Source organism: Rhea americana, unplaced genomic scaffold, assembly GCF_003343005.1.
Source record: "Rhea americana isolate MKP2758 unplaced genomic scaffold, rheAme1 scaffold_655, whole genome shotgun sequence".
In the NCBI taxonomy this organism is placed as follows: Eukaryota; Metazoa; Chordata; class Aves; order Rheiformes; family Rheidae; genus Rhea; species Rhea americana.
This window is the reverse complement of record NW_028186818.1, coordinates 32,110-53,821: the sequence shown is the minus strand read 5'-3', so window position 1 is coordinate 53,821 and position 21,712 is coordinate 32,110. Positions and strand designations below refer to the sequence as shown.

Here is a 21,712-nt window from a genome sequence, read left to right as displayed (position 1 = left end):
GGCAGGCAGTGCTTTTCGCTGGCTTCCCAGGCACGGGGATGGCAGACGATGTCTGACACCAGCCGTGGGCTCCATGGGGGGTGCGTGTGGAAAAGAGGGGCTGAGGAGGGAGAGGGATGGGCCCAGAGATGCCACGTGGCTGTGGGGCAGGAGCTGGAAGATGGGGTGAATCAGGGGTTTGGGTAACTGGGTCATTGCCAAAGTGTTCTGAAAATTACTTTGATGGTGTGAAGTGCTAATAAGGAGGACGTTTTGGTGGGAGCGTTAGCCTGGGTGGCCGTGGCTGTAACCTGGAGGCAGAGAGGCGGCGACTGTGGGTGAAGATGGCGCGTGGGTCTGGCTCCCTCGCAGTGTGGGGTGTGCTCTGCCAGCTGTGGGGCCGCTCCCTGGGCCCCTCACAGCAGGGGTTGTTCGTCATCTGAGCTGTGCTGAGCTGCTGCCCTTGCACCTGGGGAAGGCAGGATGTGGCTCTGGGCAGGTCAGCCTGTCCTGGGCAGCAGCTGAGCTGTGCCAGCGCTCACRGCTTGGGGCAAGTGGGGCTGGGAGGGTCCCACAGCACAGGAGGGGAAATGCAGGGCGTTGCAGTGATCCATATCACTTTGAGAGATGCTTGCAGACTGCTCCACTGCATCCCAAAGTCCACAAAACATCCTTGAGATGCCTACTGGCCTTGTGGTTTGGATCAGTTCCTAACGTAGSCTGGGCAGGACGGACGCTGGCACTGCTGGGAATGCCAGGGCTGTTCTGCTTTGTCACCTGGGYTCGACTGTAGGAGGAAGCTGGGGCTTGGAGGAGTGGAAATGACCCCTCTATGGCAGCACTACTCAGAAGAGCAGCTGAGTTGGCATGTGACCCAACCACAACTGGATTTTTTTGAACGCCCTCTGACAGAGAGTGGGAGCGCACAGCTCAGCGGTCCCTCGGGAGTGCTTTCTCCAGCCTGACACATCGCACGAGAGCGAGCAGAAGAGCAGCTCAGAGAAGAGAAGGCTTAACGCTGCCTGCTTCCCGGGATGCAGCGAGCTTGCAGCTGAACTGCTCCTGCCCTCGGCATACCAAATGTCAAGTCGCTCCAAAGCCAAGAGCCCGCTTCCCTCTGACTCCGGAGGGCACAGTTTACAAATGGAAAGGCTGGGAGGGGGCAAAGGGATTGCAATGAAAATAGCCATGTGGCTGGGAGCAGTCTGCGCAGGGTGGGAGGAGAAGCTGGGGCTGGGGGAGAGCCAGGGCACTGCTYGGGAGCAAGCAGGGTAGCAAAGCTGGGGCGTGCTGCCTTTTGGGGCCGTGTGAAGAGGCAGGTACGAGCGAAAACACGATCGAGCTGGGACCTGTATGTGATCTGAGCACACTGAYGGGGTCCTGCAGCGATCCTGCTTCTAACCACCATGAAACTGGCTGACACAGATGGCCCTGCCCAACACAGGGGGAACAAGCAAGCGTCCGAAGGGTGCTGTGAGCTGGCAGTGGGAGAGGAGCTGTTAGGGGGAAAAGCACCCTCTGCCCAAACTGAAATCGCAGGAAGATTGGCCTAGGGACCACTCACCACCTGCTGTTGTTCCGTGTCCTTGTTGGCTCAAAGGAAGTGTTGCCCTTTCCACACAGTTGTCCAAGAAGCAGAATTTYCCTGTTTCTGCCTCGGGAAGTGGAGAGGGAGGTGAGCTTCCCTGGGCTTTCCGCAGACACACCTTATAACCGCTCTCGCTTGGGTACAGTATTTGGGCAGTGGGTTGTTCTCGGCAAGTCTCCTGCCAGACCGTTTGAAAGAGGAGCAGTTCAGTCCTCGTCTGCGTTGTGGCTGTTTTATAACAGCCTCTGCCTTTCAGCCCACTTCGTCTGTTTGCTTTGTCATTTGGGGGCAAGGCCTGGCGTGCCGTGGGCGCTGCCAGAAGCCACCGTGTAATGTGGCCAGGACGGTGACCTTTCTAAGCGTAGGCATGGGCTTGAATTAGCCCTGGAAGGTGCTTTAAGGAAAGCTACAAACTGGCACTCTTCAAATCGCTCCCAGACTGTGCAGGGAAAAAATCACGCTGCGGAGGTCTGCGCCGTGCCTTTGTAATGGAGAGCGTGGCTTAAAGCGGTGTTTGTGAAGTGCAGCGCTGCTTATGGTGATCAGAAATGCAACTGCTGTATGTTAACAAAACTACCTTGCCATGGTGCTGAAAGGTGCCGGTTGTGAATGTTATAGAGCCTGTTGAGCCCTTTGCTAAAGAAGTTGGAGTTACTTCATATTTTTAGTGAGGTCTAACGTCTAATTGAGTATTTACCTTCTCGCTTTAAAGGTGCCTCTGCCCTCTAGGAAACTCGGACACGTGCTAGCAGCTGGCAAAACATCTGTAGCTGGTGCCTTTAAAAGGATCCTTCTCTAATATTCTCTAGGCATTTTGTCTTCTGATGCGGCATTTGGTGCAAAGCCTGTAACTATCAAAAGAGGTGACATGAGAATTAACTGTTAAAGTAATCGTATGATCTGAGAAGACGCATTAATAGGAAGTCGGGGGCGCGGGAGGCAAGGAGAAGCTATGTCACAAGATGGAAAGGCTTCTTACTGTAAGACATGTCATTAACATGCAAACGTGTGCTAATGAGAAGCCTGTGATCTGAATCTGTAAGAAGAGTGGAAGGAGAGGACGCYGCTGGCGTTGTGCAGGCTGGCCTGGCCTTCTGCAGGGGTGGCTCGCGCCTCAGCGCCGGTCCCGGCTCTGTTTTGACACCAGCGTCCTTTGGGATGGGGCTGCGCATGGGATGGGACCTGGGCGGCAGCGCGCGCTGCGTGTTTGCACTCGGCGTTCTCTCAGGATTTCATCCGATACTCAGCCTGCTTCTTTACGTGTTTGCTTCCCACTCGGCTTCTCGGGCCTGCTCGCTGCCGGGGGGAGAGCGAGGCGTAAGCGCGGTGCGCTGCCTCGTGGCGCCGCTCCTCGCGCCGGGCCCTGCCAGGCGAGCTCGGGAGCGGGAGCCGGAGTCGCCGAGGGGGCAGGCGAGACGCTGCCTTTTCTCCCGGCAGTCCGTCCGTCTCTGTCGGCCCTCCTGGAGCTGTTAGGCGGCTCCGAGCAGCCCTGGGCGGTGGGTGCGCCGGCGCGGTGGGGACAGCCCTGCCCTGCGGCGGGGTGGCAGCCRCGGTGCCTTCGCGGGCGCTCCGAGGCCTTCTCGTGCCTTGGGGCTGCAGCGTGCCCAGCGCAAGAGCTGCTTTGTGGGCATGACGGTGCCGGGGTCTCAGTAGCAGGGGAGAGGCCAGGCAGGGAGAGCTGTCGGGGAGCGCACAGACGCATCATCTGCTGATAGGGAGCCTCTTAGCTGCATCCCCTCTAGGGGACAAGGTTAAGGGAGAGCCAGTGACCAGTTGGTGCTCAAAACAGGGAGCTTAAGCAGCAAGAAGAAATCAAATATTCCCTCAGAGACTTCAGAGGTCCCTTTTTCAGTCAGAAGAGCCCTGGTGGGTCCCTGGTGTGGGTGCCCCCCAGATGGTGTTATCACTGTCCCGGGACTCCCTGCAGGCAGCGTGCGCTGCTGCCTCGTCCCTGCTGAGCTCTGCGCTTCCCCCGTCGGTCGTGTCCAGCCTTGGAGCAGCAGCGCTCCAGGGCCCCCGAAAGCAGAGCAGCGGCCCAGCCACAGGCTGCAGAGGATGTCTGAATGCATAATACAACACCAGGATGCTCAATAATTTATCTATCACCCAGAAAAAGGCATGTTCAAACACGCTCGGGTCCAGCCACTGCTCTTTCTGCTCTGACCTTCTCCCTGCCTGGTGGAGCAGTCCCGGCCCACAGGGCGCCCCGGGAGGCCGGGCCTGTCTGCAGGGCTGCTGAGCTCGCTCCCTGGTAGGGATCTGAGATTTCCTTTCTAAAAGGAACTGAGCAAAGTTGGGCATTTCGTGTTTCAGAACTAACATCCAGGTAGCTCCCAAGGYATGAAGCAATCCAATCTCTCCATATCTCTTTCCACCTAGGCTTAAAATGTTTCTGCAAAATCCCCACTCTGTCCCACTGTACCTCTCTCTTACTACTCTGAAGGCAAAATCCGTCTCACTAGTTCTTTCCCAGAAGTTGCTTATCAACATGTTTGTTCCAGGACAGGCACGCTACTGAAACACCATTAAATTTCATCCGGAAATTTGGATTTTAATGACCGATTGTTTTAGCTGTGCCATGGGAGCTGTGCACTTCGTAAGTGCTCGCACTGAGCACCCCGGCTGGCTGCTTCCCACCCCGTATCCCTGCCGCCGCGGAGCAGCGTTAGTGCCGTTTCAGCAGCTGTCTGGGGAATGGGGCCGGGCAGTCTTGCAGGGTGATTTTAAAGCRCTCTGAAGTTGTGGGGGGCTGTGTAAGTGCAAAGTGGTGTTTGAGTGAAGAACGCGGTGACACTGTGCCGGAGAGAAGGAGGCAGCGTGTGCGTGAGGTGATGCATTATTCAGTGCTCACAGATGTCTTCAACTTTTCTCAGTTTGAGACGGGCCGCTCGCGCAGAGCAGCGAAGGGCCGTGGTCGTTGCTGCTTATCCAAAGTGACATGTCTTCCAGCTCCTTCCGAAGTGCCTCCGAGAAAGAGTAGCAGTGATTTGACAGGAGTCCAGCTTTGTTCCCTTTCCAGCCCCGGCGCTCCCCAGGGACTGGCATGCAGAGCCGCTTACGCAGGGACACAAAATTGTGGTTACGGATYGAGCTGCGGTCAGGGCCAGTTCTTGCAATTGCTCAGAGCTGGAAAGGACTCGGCAGCATCTCTGGCCTCCCCTGGCCCTGTGGGCTCCCCCTTCCTGCAGGTCTGGCTGCAGTCTCGGGGCTTTTTTTCCTCAAGACGGGGCTTGGCTGCAGCCTCCGGGTTTCAAGTGAGATTTGCCTTAGACAAACCTAATCTCACTCAGATCCTGGAGGAAGCAGAATTGCTGGGACAGTGGCAGTGGTTAATACAGCAATGAGTCCAGCTCCTTGAAAGCAGTATGTCCTTGAGCATGAGTATTTTGGAAAGAGTATGTTCATAATTATGCATTTGYTGTGGGTCAATCGGATATGGCAAAGCCTGGGACCGACAAATCCCTGGTTTGACCTGTTCTGGCATCCTCCTTCCTTGTTCGTCTCGTGTGTGTGCCTGGTTGCACGGTTCATTAGCAGAGTTGCCTCTGTGTGTGTTGCTGACGGAGGGGAAAATTTTAATACAATGACTGGCAAGGCTGCTTGAAAACAGGCTTCAGACCTTAACACCTCGTTCACACTCGACCTGCTCACGTGGTTGCCCAAATTCCCGGTACTGCCAGCCCACAGTGGCTGTGACAAAAAGCAGCAGTTTCCCTTTCTGCTTTCCCGTTGCACCACTTGGCATTTGGCTGGAGCTGGGCAGCTCAGAGAGGGTGTAAAAACCCTCTCCCTGTCGGTGAAGGGAGCAGACTCTGCTCTCGGCTGCGTGGGTGGAGAAGAGGTTGCTCCACAGCACAGGATGATCAGATCCTGGTATTTTGTGGTTTGAATGATGCTTGCATGGTGCAAAGTGTCGAGCCCCTGTGAAGTTCGCATCCATCCCTATAGATGAGGCTGTTGCAGGGAGGGGAAGTGCCAAAGGCTCCAGCGATCCCAAGAACAGCTCCGTTTTGATGCTTGGACCTCTGCAAAAACACCCTGAGGCCCYTTTCCCTGCTGCCATGGCATCTCCGTGGGGTTTGCCATCTGCTGCTTTGACCGCTGGCTGTAGCTGCCAGCTTGGCTTTCCATGCTGAGAGCATGTTCTGGGTGACTGACTTTGGATTGAAATGACACTTTCTAGCAACTTCATGGACCCTCCTGCACCTCTGAGCCTTTTGTGGCCCGTTCTTTGCCTGCAGCAAGCGTGAGGGAAGGRAGTCTGTGCCTGTGCTGACGAACATGGTGTACAGGAGGAAGATGGGGCAGGAGGGAGAGCCCTAGATGCGTTTACTTCTGAGAGGAGGTTCTCTGGTAACCTAAGGGACAGTGTTAGCCATTTCCCCCAGCGTTTATTTAGAATAGACAGGATTTGACTGATTTGGTAATAGGAATATTTGCCCTCAAAGGCGAGAGGAGGAGAATGGATACTGAGTGCCTGCTTCCTTTTTGCACTTACATGCTTCTAGCTGACAAGAGTAGTGGTCAGTTGGGGTTGGGTGTTTCAGTCAAGTGAGACGTAAGGATTTGTCTCTGCTAATTTTGATGTCTGAGGGTCCCCTTCATGTCTCCTCACAGGTGATGCACTGATCAGCTCACAGATGTTGCCCCAATTGATGTAGGACCCAAGTTGCTTGGGCCAAGGATGAGCAAGCCGACAGACTTGCAGCACAACTTGGAACGAAGCCTCCCAGCCATAGCATCCATCAGCACTTCATTTTCGCAGAGCCAAGGCTTTTCTCCATATTGTTATTTCTCTCCAGAGAAGAGGAAAGCCATCTCAGACGTAAGGAGGACCTTCTGCCTCTTCGTCACCTTTGATCTGCTCTTCATCTCTCTGCTGTGGATAATTGAACTGAATGTAAGTCAGGGGAAGCAAATGCATGGTGTCTTTCCCTTCTTAACATTACGCTTTTTGAATTCAAGTCTGTCTGCACTAATGGCTCTGTTTTAGAAGTCCTGGGCCCAGTCGTTGTGTGTTCTTCTTAATGCTCTGCTGATTTGCACCAGCTGAGAAAACAGTGCACAGTTAGTATGAACTGAAGTCCGGCTCATTTCCTGCAACCAGGCTGTGTTGTGGCTGTCCAGAGTCATTAACAACATTACATGTAACGTTTTATGTCAATAGTGTAACAAGATCTATGGCCAGTGGAATCCTTATGTTGAGCAGTTGGCAAAATTTCTCTCCTGCTCCCCTGGCCTTAAGTGAAGCTTCCTTCTGCATTTGCCAAGCAGCTGCCAGCTTTGCTGGAGTTTCTTGCTCTCAGAGAATTGGTGGAGTGAGGTGGGATGCATAGATAGACCTTCCTCTCAGCCACCCAGCTGCTGGCCAAAACCAAAAATGAATTTGAGTTTCGGTCCCAACATACTGTTACTAATCTCAGCTTCTGAAAACCGGTGATGCAGCTCAGCTGTCAGGGTGGACTAGCAAAGGACAACCCGAAGTGGTTTTGGTCCTCTCTGATGCTGCTGTCACACCTGTGCTGGGGTGCTGCATTTGCTCAGTGTGTGAACTCTTGCAGTGAACAGGGAAGTCCACTTTATTCACTTCTATCCCATCAGGTTACTCCCCAGGCTGTTTGTGTGTGGGGGCGGGRGGGATTTTTTGTTTATTTGGGGTTTTTTTTCCTGATCCGGTCCTGGCTAGTTCCAGCTGTGTTGATGACGGGCTTCAGGCTGCAGGTACTGCATGTCCTACAATGAAAAAACCTGAGCAGAAAGGCAAGATGAACAGATAGACCCCACCGCTTCTGCATGCAGCCTTCCTGGTGTCTGGCCTTTATTTATCAGAACTGGATCCTGTGCTCGCTTTAGCGGCTCTTATCTCTATCCTGTTTATCTCATGCAGTGTCTGCACTTAATAGATTGTCTCAGCTAGCAGTTTGCTTGCCTTGCCCATTGCAAACAGCAGCAAAGCGTCGAGAGTTTGAAGAGACCCCCACCCCCTTTGCAGCTAGGAAAAAGCAGCTCTCAGCCAGCATTCCAGYGATGCCGATGGTGTCGTGCGCACCCAGCTTGGACCCCAGCCTCATGCTCTTGTCTCTGTTGTTCTCTGGCAGGGTACTTGTCTACAAATCAGAAAAGCCAGCCCTAGAGAAATAATGTAGTAGCTTGGTCACCAGGGTAATTTTGAGCGTAGGTCTTGCAGGTAACCATTAATAAGTGACTAACGAGTGATATTTGGGCCTTAAGCAGAGATGTTGCATATTTAAGGCTTTTAGGACAGCTTATTTGCCTAGTTAAGAAGAGCAACAAGTTTATGTCGTGACTAATGCTTTTTTTTTTTTATCTAATGGCTCCCTTTGCTGCAAGATAAGCTGAGCAAATCAGCCCTTGTTAAATGCCTGCTGCCTGCAAACTATAATTCTGTGAGCTTGCTCCTCTCAGAGATAGAGATGCCTCAGACAGTTCTTGCTCATTCAAGGTAATGACATTTGTTTAAACTGAAATGCAGCCCAGAAATTTTAATCCAAAGCCCTCGTTGTGCTCATTCCTCAGGTAACATCTCATATTGGGAAGACCTTTTCAGTGGCAGCTCAGCAAAGCTGGCTGGCTTGAGTCCTGTTGCCACAGATCAGATAAAGCAATAGTGCAGAACTGCTTTGCCCCCCTCTCCCTGAATGTTAAGCACCAGCCCTGACCTAGAGGGACCAYTTCCTGATGGCTGCCTCTTCTGTCCTTGGACTGTCTGACAAGAGGGTGCCAGGACACCAGGCTGCCAAGAACTGGCCTGAGATCCACCAACTTGTTTCTCACAGATCATCAAACAGCTGTCAGCATATACCAGCTTCCATGCCAGCTGGGCTGTGTTCAAACCAATAGCCTAAAGGTGAAACATTTGTTCCAGTTACCTGAGCCATCCACTTCCTCATAAACGGCAGTTCCAAGCTCCAGAGAACAGGATTTATGGTGTCAAAAGTACCAGGGCTGTCAGACCCCACGTTTTTTAGGGGTGATGCAAGAGAGCACTTCTGTGAGCCTTTTCCACACTCCCATACAGTATGTGATTTTGCCTCTTTTAGATTTCCTTGCAGTCTCTGTGTATGTGTGCAGGTCTCTAGTCTTCCTCTGCTCCCTGTTCCCCTTTGCCAATACTTTCAAACCTGCTGATTGACTTCCTCTGTTAGATTTCCCGGAGGCGATTCAGTACTGCTGTGTTCCTGCTAGCTGTAGGGAGCCAGCTGGCCTGGAAGAAAGGTGAGGGGACCCCTTAGTGCCTTGTGCAAAGAGGATGATTGCAGCTTAAATTCCACCGTGTTGTTGAGTGACCTCTTGAGAATCTGTGCAGGAGAGATGTTTTGAATGTCCAGCTCTGGGAGAAGCTTTGCTCAGCGGCTGCATTACTGAAGTTGCTAAAGAAGCTATTTCCTACGGCTTTTTTTGCTCTGCGTTTCTTCCCATATAGCTTCACTCTGGTGCCTGAAACTACTTGTGAAAGTGGTGGGCACAGGTGGGAGATGTTGTCTGACTGACCTGCAAGGAATCAAGGGCCTTAGACTGTGAGGGTTGAGATCCAGTGGCAGTGGGTGTGCCTGGCCAAAGGAGTTGTTTTCAGTGTTAGAAAGCCTCCACGTAGAGGTGTTTAGTGTACCTATGTGCTGCTGCAGCTCTAGCTTCCTGATTCRTACTCTTTTGTGTGAAACAGAGGGTGAAATGGACTGTGGTATCCTCCCATGGCTCTGTGTTTGCAGATGAGCCCACGTCATGCTTGCAGCAGGCATTTATAAGCCTGATGCATAACCTGACCTGAGAGTAACCTTTGGACACTGTTTGGTCAGGTTTTTCCTTTCATTAGTTTCTTATCATTGCACTCAATGGCATTTTCTCRTTTCCTGTCTCCCATTCAGACCAAGGATGGCATTCAGAAGAACTTGGAGAACGAAATCATCGAGTACAGTTTTAAGACTTCTTTCTTTGATATATTTGTGAGTATCCCAGATTGCCACAGGTGAGGAAATAGCCCTTAAGTAAAGAGTGGTGCAGCAGTAGCAGTGCAGGGAGAGTGCAGGCCCCAGAGAGCTGGGGCCTTCCTGCAGCCTTGCTGCTGGCCAGGCTCAGTGAAATTGGGCAGGTCACAGCCCATGCTGTTGCACTGTTGACCTGGTCTGTCTGGGTGGARAGATCTCATGTCTCTGTCCACACAGCACCTGGCCCAAGGGCAAGCATAGTGACTAGTATCAATGGCTTTTGTTTTCAAAGGTCTTGGCTTTCTTTCGATTTTTTGTGCTGCTGCTGGCCTATGCAATCCTGAAACTGCGCCACTGGTGGGTCATAGCGGTAAGAGGGCAAATTTCTGCTGTTCTGTTTTTAGTTYTCTCTCTCTGCCTAGAGTTTGCAGGGGTCTGAGATATGTAATTTTATTTTTCAGGTCACTACATTGGTATCCAGTGCCTTCCTGATTGTGAAGGTCATCCTCTCCGAGGTTGGTTTCCTTGAGCTCACAGGGGATTGCTTTGTGATTACTTGATGCTGTTATTTTCCATTTTGCGTAAACTCCCTGTGGTTTTTGCTCTCTTCCACYCAGCTTCTGACCAAAGGGGCTTTCGGCTATTTACTTCCTATCGTCTCRTTTGTCATTGCTTGGCTGGAGACTTGGTTCCTGGATTTTAAAGTCCTAACTCAGGAAGCTGAAGAGGAACGGTGTAAGTACTTTGCTCCTCTCTGGTAGGAGTTGGCAGATTAAACTACCAGGCCTGGGGTTTCCGCTGCTTTGGCAGCACCTTGACAGATATGACATTTATGGGGAAGTGATCTCCATGCTGGCTGTGACGGTAAGTGCCTGACTCAATTTTGTTATGGTATATAAGTCCCTTCAGGGGAAGAAAATACCAGATTATAAAAAGCATCTTTTAATTGAGTGGAGAAAAGCATGCCAAATTCCCCAATGTCTGAATACTGAAGCCAGACATATTGGAAATAGAGCTCACCTCCGCATCAGGGAGAATTTTGAAACATTGGGACAAGTGCCAACAGGACTGTTGGACTCTCCATYTCTTGATATCTGTCTTTGGATTTGAGTTGGAGACCTTTAAGAAAGGYGTGCTTTAGTCAAAAGCATATTAAAGGGGCTCAGTATGGGTTATGATGGGTGAAATTTTACAGTCCTTGATTGTTGAGGTCACACTAAAGGGAGGTTGAGTCTTTCTGACCTTATGCTTTATGAATTACAGTGAATTTCTGAGCACCTGTAACTTCCAAGATCCTTCTGGGGAGTCGATGCTCAGCCTGGACTAACACAACTGCCCATTCTTAAAGCAGAAGTGCTTATTACAGGCAAAGGAGTTTTTCTTTCTCCTAGTCTTAACTGACAAAAGAAAACTGGGAAATAGCACATAAACTAAGAAGTATTTGTCAAATGAGACTCGATCAAAAATGCATTGACTGAGTGGAAAACACCAGAGGATGTTTGGGTCTTGCAAGGAGGCTTTAAGATGAAAAATGATCAAGTGTTTAATGCCTCTATTGGATTAGGCTCAGGTTCCAAATTGCTTCCAGGGGAAGCTCTTATTTAATTAGATGCTTAATCGCTTTTGGATTTGACAGGCAAAAGAGCCCATTGATCTCCATGCAGATAAAATGTCTCAAACAAAAGATGAGGCAATAGGAGCTGAAAAGCTTGTGGGTTGGCTGGTGTTAGTGTGGAAAGACCAGCTGTGTCTGGAAGAAAGTGGCTGTGAGGGTGGTTAGATTGGCATGGATTTGGTGGAGAGAAGGACAGAGACCGCAGGACCTCGTGGTGTTGAGGTGTTGGACATTGYGTATGTGAAACTCTCGTGCTTTGGTTCCCAGGGTACCTGGCAGCCCAGGCTGCAGCAGCTCGAGGCCCCCTGCTCTACCCTGGAGCCCTTTCGGATGGGCAGTTTTACTCCCCACCAGAGTCCTTCGCAGGTAACGAGTTTTTGTTTCCCTTCTGCCATAACCTTTCTGAGAGCTGGGCTGAGTTGTCTGCCGAGCTTGTTCCCCTTACAACCTTCCTGCAGGGTCTCCTCACCCCTGTTATTGCCTCCTCTCTGAGCTCTATCTCGTTAGCYGAGCCCTTGGCAGCAGCGGGTGGCAGAGCCTCCAAGAACTGACACTGCAAAACAAGCTCCCTGCTCCTTGTATGGCGTGTGTGCCTGGGCAGAGGAGGCAAGACCGTGCTGTCTCACCACTTCTGTGCCATCTGCAGAGTGGAGTCAAACTTAGCTCTACGTGCCCAGCTTCAGCCAAGTGGGAAAACTGGAGCATTTTGTGGTTTTAAGATTAAAACCGCTTAGTTGTGGCTAAAGTTCTTGAAAAATGTTGCCCTCGGAGGAGGGCACAGGGACAAGTCACCACAAGCAAGTAAGGATAAGAGTTGGCAGTGTGCCACTGCCCTGTAATACTGCCTCCTGCATGCTCCAGAGATCTCCCCAACTCAAGAGTGGGGAGACATCAGCTGGAGCAGTTGTCTTGGAGTAGCTGATGCGCAGTTTGTCCCCAGCTGGGGAGCAGAGCAGTGGGTGTCAGCCTGCTGTGGAGCAGAGGTGTGTGGGGCAGCGTTTGGGGTGTCAGGCCTTTGGATGAGTTGGAGTCACCCCTGCTGACAGTCTTCCCATCAGATAAGGTGCAGGGATCTGATGTTGTCCGTCCCCCACGAGAAGGTCAAAGAAAGACTGGACAAGCAGGATCCTCAGCTCCCTCCATTAATTGTGTGCTTCCCCTAGGATCGGACGAGTCGGATGAGGAGGGCGCAGGAAGGAAAGCGTTGACAGCACAGGTAAACAGCACAGGCAGATGCTGCCTATCCCTGTCCCATCTGGCTGATCCAGGGCTGTGGGCTGTGAGGGTACCTGACAATCCTGTGGCCCCATTGGGGTGTTGTATCTGCAAAGGGACAGAAGTCTGTGTCCCTTGTTTCACAACCTTTTGTCCTGAGGGAACCTGGCTGATGTGCTCTGCCTTGGCCCTCAGCACCRGGCTGTTCTCTACATCCTGGGACCAATGGCTAGTTGTGGCTGCAGCAGGAGGAGGCCATTTGGGGGCCTTAATCTACTTCTTCAGGGTCTTGGGCCCTCCTCTGCAGCATCCCACAGAGATGCGATTCTGGCTCTATCTCCTGCCTGTCTTCTTCCTCCCCTTCCCTCTTCAGTTCCTGGTTATGTGGTCGCGTACCTAAAGGGGTATCGTCTCAATCATCCTAGCCGAATTCTAGCAAGCGAGGCAGTCTTTCATCGCTCTGAGGTCTGGCTGGRCTCAGGCTTCTTTGTGCTGTTTTCCAAGTGGTTCTGTTGCTGTACAGCTCCAGATCTGACGCTTCAACAGAAAGAAGCTCAGCACATATCATAGCCCTTTTCCTGCTGGAAACCCTTACACGAAGGCAGTAGACACACTGGTAGACACAGCTGGTGTGTGGATACAAGCCAGGGCGGGGAGCATGACTTCAAGCTCCAAAATGAGGCCTCTGTGACCTGAATTAAGAGATTTCTGCAGCATGGTGGTGGGAGTTATCCCTTTTTCCTCTGCCAGCCCTGGGCGGGAGAGCAAGTCTTGCACACTTCAGGCTTACAGCGAATCCAGCTAGTGAAATGCTCCTTTCTCTCCTAGGAGAAGGAATATGTCCGACAAGGCAAAGAAGCAATGGAAGTTGTGGACCAAATCCTAGCCCAGGAAGAGAACTGGAAGTTTGAGAAAAACAATGCAAGTGTGCCCCCACCCCACCTCACCTCACCGGCAGCACTGCCTGCAGAAAGCACGGATGGCTTAGCAAAAACTGGAGGACGAATGAGGCTTTTGAAACCTCCTTGCGACATGAAAAATTAACAAGCGTTACAATTACCTGATTGAATTAGGAATCTATTCCAGTTCAGTTAAATGTAAAATCCCCTCTTATTTAATTAGACATTTAATTACCTTCCTGTTTGACAGGAGAGAGCCCATCACTCCTCCCTCTAGGCAGCAGGTGGGCAGGGTGGACAGCTCACCTTGGGTAGCTGTTAGGATGGGGAGCTGCACTTGATGGCGTGGGGAGGAGTGGAGGCACGCTGGCCAGGGCAGCAGCGCGGGAGAGCCCCACTGCTGCAGCTTTTGTCCGTCCTCCACAGCAAGAAGCTTTTGAGCGTGCTCAGGTCTGGGGAGACTCCGGCCAAGTTGGAGTCTGGCCTTTTCGGTCTGTTTTGGTCCACATGGGAGCCAGAGTGTGCAGGGCACAGGCTGTTCCTCCYGTCCCATCCCAGAAAGCTGCTCATATGTCCCCTTTCTCAGGAAAGGGACCTTGTGGGTGGTGGAGTGTGAATGGGGACATCACCCTGCATTGCAGCCTCCAACTGTCATTTTGCAGGWGGCACCTCTTTCTTCAGAAGGCATAGAGGTGCACAAAGCAAAGCAGGCACTGCACTGCCTCTCTCCTCATTCCACTGCCCGTTCCCTGAGCTGCAGTAGAGTTTTCAGGGGGTAGGGGAGTGTCTAGAGCTCCTTTCTCTCTCTGAAGGGTGGAGAAAGGGGCAGTCTCTCTGCCCCCTAGAACCAATTTTGCTTTCTGCTTGGGGGCCCACAGCATGATTGAGGTGAGAGTCCTGCAAACTGCAGTCTCATCTGGTGTTTAAAATTCCCCTGTCAAGTGATCCATTGTTTGATGCCAAACTAGCTGGGCAGATTGTTTTCTTTATCCAAAGGGGGATGGATTTAAATAGACTAATCAGAGTTTAACACAGGGCTAATGATGAAAGGTTATCATCTGTCCATCCCTAACCCCTCCAGGGAGTCCTCTCTCAGATGTAGGTAACAACAGCAGTGCTGGCAAACTATCCCCTCTCTCTTATGGTGATGTTGGTAGCTTGCTACAAAGAGAGTTTGACCTTGAAATGGAGTTTGAGGCTGGCTTGAGATAGATTCTTTCCCTGTCTCATCACACTGCTACCTCTCTCAGTGTTGTTTTGTTTATGGAAATTTGTGCATGTGCGTCTGAAATGTGTTCAGTGCAGTTCCAGGACTGGGGMTTGCTGACTTGTATGGGGGAACTGGGAACAGTTCAGGGCTGAAGATGGTCCTTCAGAATGACATGTGAGGCAGTCTGGCTCCTGAAGCCRTAGCACAGTGTTTGAAGACTAGCAGACTTTATCCTGGAGAGGAGCAATTAATTTTCTTTTGCCAGAATAAAAGTAACCCTCTCATTTCTTGCACAGGAGTTTGGTGATGTTGTTTACACTTTTGAAATACCTTTCCATGGCAAGACCTTTATTTTAAAGGTAAGAACCTTTCTGAATCAATTCTTTAATCTGTGTGTAACAGGCAAAAACAGACTGCTCTGCCTGGAACCACAATTCAGTTGAGGTTTCACACGCTCTCCTGGCTCTGTCAGGACAGGTCAGTCTGCAGAGCACATTCTGTTTACTTGAGGCAGATGAACTACACTGCACGCTCTAGGGAATCTCTCCAGGAAAACCCTTTGGCTGGCGGACAACCTCCCCRGCAAATATGCTGGGCCCCTGTCTCTGCTGGTAGAAGTGGGAGCAGGTGATTGCAAGACTCGCTTCCAACCCCAGCATCTAGGACTAATCTGACCAAGGAGGCTAATTGCAACTAATTGCCAGCAAGACCAGGGCTGAGAGTGCGTCTGCTGCTGCCTGGCATTGAGAAGAGCTTCTCGGAAGTGCCTCGCTCTGTGCCCTCTCGCTGGAGTGGCTTGGCTGTAAACCATGCTTTAATGAAGCATTGGTGCTGCGGTGGCTTTTCTTTGTTCCAGTGCATATGTTGCCTTGCTGGCAGGAGCTGCCGATGGAGCAGCTCTGTATTCGAGAGGAAAAGCTGGATGGTCCCACTTTACTGCATTAACCATTTGCCTCTGAAGATCCTCTGTCCCACGGGGATGTGGAGGAATGAATGTTGCTTATGCTGAAGCTCAGAGTAGCTTTTCAACCGCTTGCCAGACCAATTGCGCACACACCAGAACTGCTGATAAACTGGGATGAGGGTGGAAGAACAGCCAGCCTGGGTCAGCCCCAAGGTCTGTCTGACTCGGCACGTTGCAGCCTGATGCTTACTCCTTCTTATACCTGGTGTAACAACCCTTCCACCCAGCACACTGCACAGATCACAGCAGGCAGCAATTTAGCGGTTGCCTAAACCTGAGGTCCAGTCTGTCTTTTCTGACTCCCCRTTTGCCCTCTCAGCTCTTGGGAACGAGGCCGCTGTGGCAGTGGGGCAGCTGAGCTCAGGGTAAAGATGTGCTGAGGAAGCAACCTTGGCTTTGCATGCGCTCGAGCCGGGCCAGCCTCGCTGCTCCCCACCTCTTTCATCCCAGTTGTTCTTTGTGATCTGTCCTGCGCTCCTTAATAATAATCTTACCAAAGGGGAGCAGGGGACTAGTTAACTGCTCTGGCTCTGTCCTCAGGCTTTCCTGCAGTGCTCTGCTGAAACAGTTTACCAGGAGGTTATTCTCCAGCCTGAGAAGATGATCCTGTGGAACAGAACAGTGGCAGCTTGCCAGGTGAGCGTGCTGGACAAAGATGGCTTAATCACAGGAGCTCCTTGAAGCGGAGAGTTGGAGCTTCCAGGTCCAACACCGGCTGTCAGTGGTGCCCAGGCCCTACTGGAGCTTAGCTGGATCTGAATCACTGAGGCGTTAAATCTCTGCCATTCATCCGTACGATCCGAATGCTCTACGGTAGCCAGCTGCGTGGATGTGCCCATCCAAAAGCCCRTGAGGTGGGCAGGGAGATGGGCCAGCGGCTGAGCCAAGCCTGCTTTTGCTCAGTACAGTTTGGGCGTTGTGTGCTGTTGGTGTGGCAAGGATCCGAAGGCAGCGCCTGTGCCCTCCTCAGAGGGGCCAGCGCCGGGCCGGGAGACAAACCCATGTGTGTGCTCGAGGAGAGCTCTCCCTCCAGCCCCGGAGCCTCAGATCAGCTATTAAAGATGCTCTGGCTGCTTTGAGCCCTGGTGCTGTTTTAAGGGAGGGGCTTTATCTCCATGCTGAGCTGCAGGTATAGCAGTCTGAGGAAATCTCTTTCAGATCCTGCAGCGGGTTGAAGACAATACGATCGTTTCGTACGACGTAGCAGCTGGGGCCGCAGGCGGCGTTGTTTCTCCCAGGTCAGTTTGTTCCACTGTCTATTTTGTAGTGAGTCCCTGAGTATCATCCTAAAATATGGAGAGAAGCATCAGACTGTCGTGGGAACGCTCTGCCCCAGCAGTGCCACTGTTTGCTCTGTGGGCTGTCCCAGTATCAAAGAGGCAGGGCGGGCTAGTGGTGTGGGTAACGCTCCCGGAGGCAGTGAGCCCCCAGCGTGACCTCCAGAGGTTTCTGGCAGGAGTCTTGGAACTCAGGATCCGTCAGGGTCAGTTAGTCCGTCTCCCTGACAGCGGTGCTAYGCTCCGTTTTGTCCATGTGCTGACATACAAAGGCTACAGCCTTTCCCGGCAGTCCGGAGTGTCTGATCTGCTCCATCAAAGTCCTCTGCACATTTTAAAGCTGTCAGTGTTCTTCCTTTGCTTAGGGACTTCGTGAACGTGCGTCGTATCGAGAGAAGAAGAGACAGGTACATTTCCTCAGGGATATCGACCACGCACAGCCTGAAGCCTCCACTCTCCAAATATGTCAGGTAAGAGGTAGATTCTATTTTTCAGCTGGTATTTGACACACACACTTTGCTTAAGTTTAGGGCAAAGAGCCACTTAAATGAAAACCCTGCTGCCTTTCTGGCACGGTTTGGAGGAAGCTGATCTATTTGTGGAACTAAACCTTGCTTCTCTTGTTCTTCTTCCTTTGTTAGAGAAACTCTCTGTGCTGTTAAGTGTTGCTCGGGCGTTTCCCAGCTCTCTGCTCAGGGGAGTGGAGGTGCCAACCAATAACAGCACAAACCCTAACCGAATCCGCATCCTGTTTATGTAACAGTTAATTCCCAAACAGGGACGGTTGCCATTTCTGAGGGGCAGTAAACAGCTGACTCTGTCTTTCTCTGAGCCTCTCAAATGCCTTTTGCTTCTCGTAAGCCAGTCACTTACTGATTTTAAAGGCTGAGGACATGGAGAGATGGTCCCATGGGTGAAACAAGCAACTTTAAGATGGACTGACCRAAAGTATTGTCAGGTCTTTGGCCTCTCCCCTTCCAAAGGGACAATCAGTCGATGGTGGATCTCTGATGGATCTGGCGGGGTTAGATTCTCATCAAACAAGGACTCCTTGTTACTGTCTGCTCCGGTGCCTGGGGCTCAGCTGTGCCACTTCTCTCACTGACTTTGTTTTTCCTAATAATCTGGTTAAAGTAATTGACATTTTAACTCAGAGCCGTTATAGCTGCCTCAGTCTATTTAGGAGCTGGGGACTTCAGGGTCTAGAAAATCTTTTTACAAATGTATGCAGCAAAAATAGTTTGTGTTCCTGAACAGGGAAGGGAAATCTGTATTTGGGCTGTGTGTGTGAGCAGAGCTTTTGTCTCTGAAACACATCAGATGGTGCCAGTAAGAATCTGGGGGATGTGAGGACAAGGCTTTCTGTGCTGAGCCAGTCCTGACTGCMAAAGCTTTCCTTGGGCGCTCGGCATTCCTGCGACCTTCTACCAGGCTGGGCCTTGGAAGCCCCCCCCTTAGTGAGGAGCTGGTGTTGGCTGGACTGGCACAATTCGGAGGCAGAGGCCGCTTCGTGCCCTGCGGCAGCCCTGGCACCTCCATTGCCAAGGCACCTGTGGGAAACCTGCCTTGCCATGTTTGCTCGTGTGTCTGCAGCCAAACCAGATACCTTCCTGGGCACTCTGCACATCTGTTCTTACCCTGCTGGGCTCCAGCCCTCGCTGCCAGGCAGCGGGGACGGCTGTTACAAGAGCTACTGCGGGATCGATGCGATGCACCCCAAAGTGTTAGAGAATCGCTTTTCAGCCAGCCTGCCAGCCCCTAGTCAGACTTTGTGCTGCTGTTTCTCCGTAGGGGTGAGAATGGGCCTGGAGGATTCATCGTGCTGAAGTGTCCAAGCAACCCCAGGGTCTGCACCTTCATCTGGATTCTCAACACGGACCTGAAGGTAAATTGACTTCCTTGCTGAGCGCTGTGGCTGTGTCCTCCCCGTAGCAGAGCTGCTTGCAGCACAGGCAGAGTTAATCAGCATGCTCTGAAGTCCCCCACGTAGCATAGGACGCGTGCTGAGGACCTGCTCTGTACCCCTGGGTGGACAGTACAGGGGCTGCAATCCTGTTGGCCACTTCCGAAAGCAGCCAGCGATTAGTCACGGTCATTATCAAAAGCAGCCCTAAAGGGACTAGAGTTTTGCTGGTAGATGTTAAGCAGTATCTGAAAATCATCCTCATTCCCCATGGAGTTACYGCAGTTTGAGGTCTGGAAACTGTTCCTTACCTGGCAGAGATCTTGGTTATGGGTTTCACATCTCTGTGTACAGGGCTAGGGGAGAGGCGATTTTTATCCTCTCTGGGGACCAAAAATAGTTGGGCATGTGAGGTTGGCTGGCTGTTTGCTGCTCCTAGGAACCTGCTGAAGGGATGATTCACTCGCCCTTGCACGCCCTGCTACTCGCCCTGTACCTCAGTACAAACACAGCCACCCGTGGAGCGCGCGGGGCTGGTGCCCGCTTGCAGGGAAAGGCGCTTTGGCTGTATAAGATGACCCAGATCCGGAGTTATTTGTGGAGCTGCATGTTGAGTCCTTGCTGGTGGCCTGGACAAGGCAGTGTACGACGGGAGCCGGGGTCAGGCGGATCGGATTGGGGTAGAGGTGCTGGGTAGAGCTGGCCTGTTTTCTTCCTCCGCTGAATTGCGCCGAGGTTGACGTGGAAACCGTGCTGCAGCAGCGAGCACAAAGGCTCCATTCATCAGCTCTGCCTGCAAAGCTGCGCGGCCCCCTCCCCTCCCACGTCCCTCCCCTCCCACAAGGAGATCAAGCTACTGCGTTGCTTGTAAAATGGTTTGAAAAGGATTTGCAAAAGCTCTTGCCTTGGCAGCCCCTTGGCTGGGAACTGGAAGTACGGGAAGAGCAGAGAGCAGCCGCACCTCGGCCTCGCTGCCCCTTGTGCTGCTTGGCGCGGGGCTTCGCAGCGGAGGTGGTCTTCCTTCGTGGATCTGGCTCCGATGCCTCTTCTGCCCCTCCACTAACCAGCTGGTTCAGAGGGATAGGGAGCCCCTTTGGTTGTGCTAGGTGGGGCTCGGAAAGGTACTACCTTCCCTCCGCTTCCCAGGCCGGAGAGCGCTCGCCCACTGCCTGCCTTCTGCTGCTGGAAGAAATGCCGTAGCAGACGAGCTATTAATAACCTGCCTGTTAGCTGCTTCCACCATCTTCCTGAAGTGCTCTGCTAGTGCCCAGACCCCTCTTATGTGCTGTCCTGCTATTTCCTTTGGCCCTGAAGAAATATTTATAGCACATGGCTCATCCCTTCCTGCAACGAAAGGCGAGAATTACGCTCGTGTGTGTATTTGTGTCTGTGCTGCAGCTTCACCCCGGGGTTGCTTCAGAGAGACATCTGAAATGGCCCCTGGACCAACAGTTTCCCAGTCTCCCACCCGCGTATTGCAGAGGAAAGCCCCCTCCGGGAGAGGCCTTTGCCTTGGGCCCTGCWGAAGGGGGCCGGGGAGACCCTGGGGTCGGACCCGGGCCCTGCTCTGCTGCAGCCAGGGACCGATCTCCTCCCACCCTGAGTCCAAGAGGGATTTTGTCATGTGCCTSCTGGTCTTGTGTCCTGGGGCAGGGGCAGCCGGCCAGCCCGGCCCTCCCTGCCTGAGCTAAATGCTGTGACCTGGGAATTTATTTCTGCCGYGGGACCCTGTGCAAACCCCATGAACGTACTCCCAGCCCTGCGTGCACGCTCTTCCCCCACGGAGGGAAGAAGTGTGGGGGGGTTATGCATCTTGTGTAATAGAGCACGGGATGAGGTGGTTCAGGTTGAGTCGTGCAGGGTTTTTTAGAGAAATTAAAACGTGTTGCAGTTACTCCCCCGGAGCAAGCAGAAGCTCCTCAAAAGCTGCCGCTCCCTGCCACGGCGCTCTCACATCCCTCGGCCGGGCCTGTCCCCTCCGCGCGGACACCGCGGGGTCGGGAAGGCGGCCAGCCCTGCGCTGTTCGCACCGAAYGCGGGCTGGGGAGCGGAGGGCCCGACTCTGGGAGTGAAAGCCGAGCAGCCCTGGGCAGGCTGCCCGGGGCAGAGGCCGGGCTCGCGCGTGGTTTCGTGCGTGGGCCTCGGTGCAGCTGCGTTCGGGAAACCCCCGTTGGAGGTGAAGGCGTTAGTACGCTTGCGGCAAGCTTCAGCAGCTCTGGCGTGTAATTGAGGGGGGCTGCGCGCACCCACCGCCCCCRGCCGCTGCTGCGGGGGTGACGCCTCTGCGCTGCGGTGTGACGAGCGCTGCCTCGGTCTGCTACGTCTCTGTGCCTCTCCGCAGGGTCGCCTTCCCCGTTACCTTATCCACCAGAGCCTGGCGGCCACCATGTTCGAGTTCGCCTTCCACCTCCGCCAGCGCGTCGGCGAGCTCTCGAGCAAACCGTGAGCAGCGGGGAGCTGCCCTGGCCGGACATTCCTCTGCCCTACGTCTGCGGCGGCCGGAGACCAGGGAGCGGCCTCGCGCGGGCCGGGGAGAGCCTCGCCGAGACCCCGCGGCGGCGGCTGCCCCGTGCTAACCGAGCCGAGGCCGCGGCACCCGCGGGCGCCCGCCTCCCTCTCCTGCTGTGGCTCCACCGAACCGGGGCCCCGGAAACCACTGACACTGTGCTGCGTGCCAAACCCCTGCCCTCCCGGGGTGCCGGGCTCTGCCCCCCCCCCGGCGTCCAGCCTCTCCCCTTCCCCTCGCGATGAGCCGTGAACCGGGGGCCGAGCCGAGGAGCAGGTGAGGGGGTGGCATCCGTCCTGCCGTCACAGTCGGTCCCGCAGCGTCACAGCTGCCCTGGCGTCCCCCAGGGTGGGCTCCAGCCAAGGCAGGGGCAGCCCCCCCCCTCGTCGGGGCCTGGCCCAGCACCTCGTTCCTCTGCGGTCGCAGGACGGGCGGCGAGCGCGGCGGTCCCTGGTGCTTCGGGCAGCTGGGGCCGATACCCCTCCCTGAGCCCCCCAGCCCGCCCGATCCCCCGGCGCGGGGTGCTGCTGCGCTCGCAGCRCCGAGGACCGTGCCGCGGGCACAGCGGCTCCCCGCGGAGGCAGAGCGCAGTTCGCCTTAAGCAGAGACT

At 53.4% G+C, this 21,712-nt stretch overlaps 1 protein-coding gene across 1 annotated transcript; it reads left to right on the top strand.

Moving 5' to 3' along the window:
- Positions 1-6,114: 6,114 nt before the first annotated feature.
- On the top strand, positions 6,115-21,706 carry STARD3 (StAR related lipid transfer domain containing 3). Its single transcript, XM_085320748.1, has 14 exons — positions 6,115-6,467; positions 9,454-9,531; positions 9,806-9,883; positions 9,975-10,028; positions 10,131-10,248; positions 11,396-11,494; positions 12,292-12,344; positions 13,172-13,264; positions 14,749-14,811; positions 15,957-16,052; positions 16,575-16,654; positions 17,059-17,163; positions 18,485-18,578; positions 20,938-21,706. Exons 1-14 carry the CDS (start codon positions 6,252-6,254, stop codon positions 21,040-21,042), a joined length of 1,332 nt encoding a protein of 443 aa, XP_085176874.1. The 5' UTR covers positions 6,115-6,251; the 3' UTR covers positions 21,043-21,706.
- The last annotated feature ends 6 nt before the right edge of the window (positions 21,707-21,712 follow it).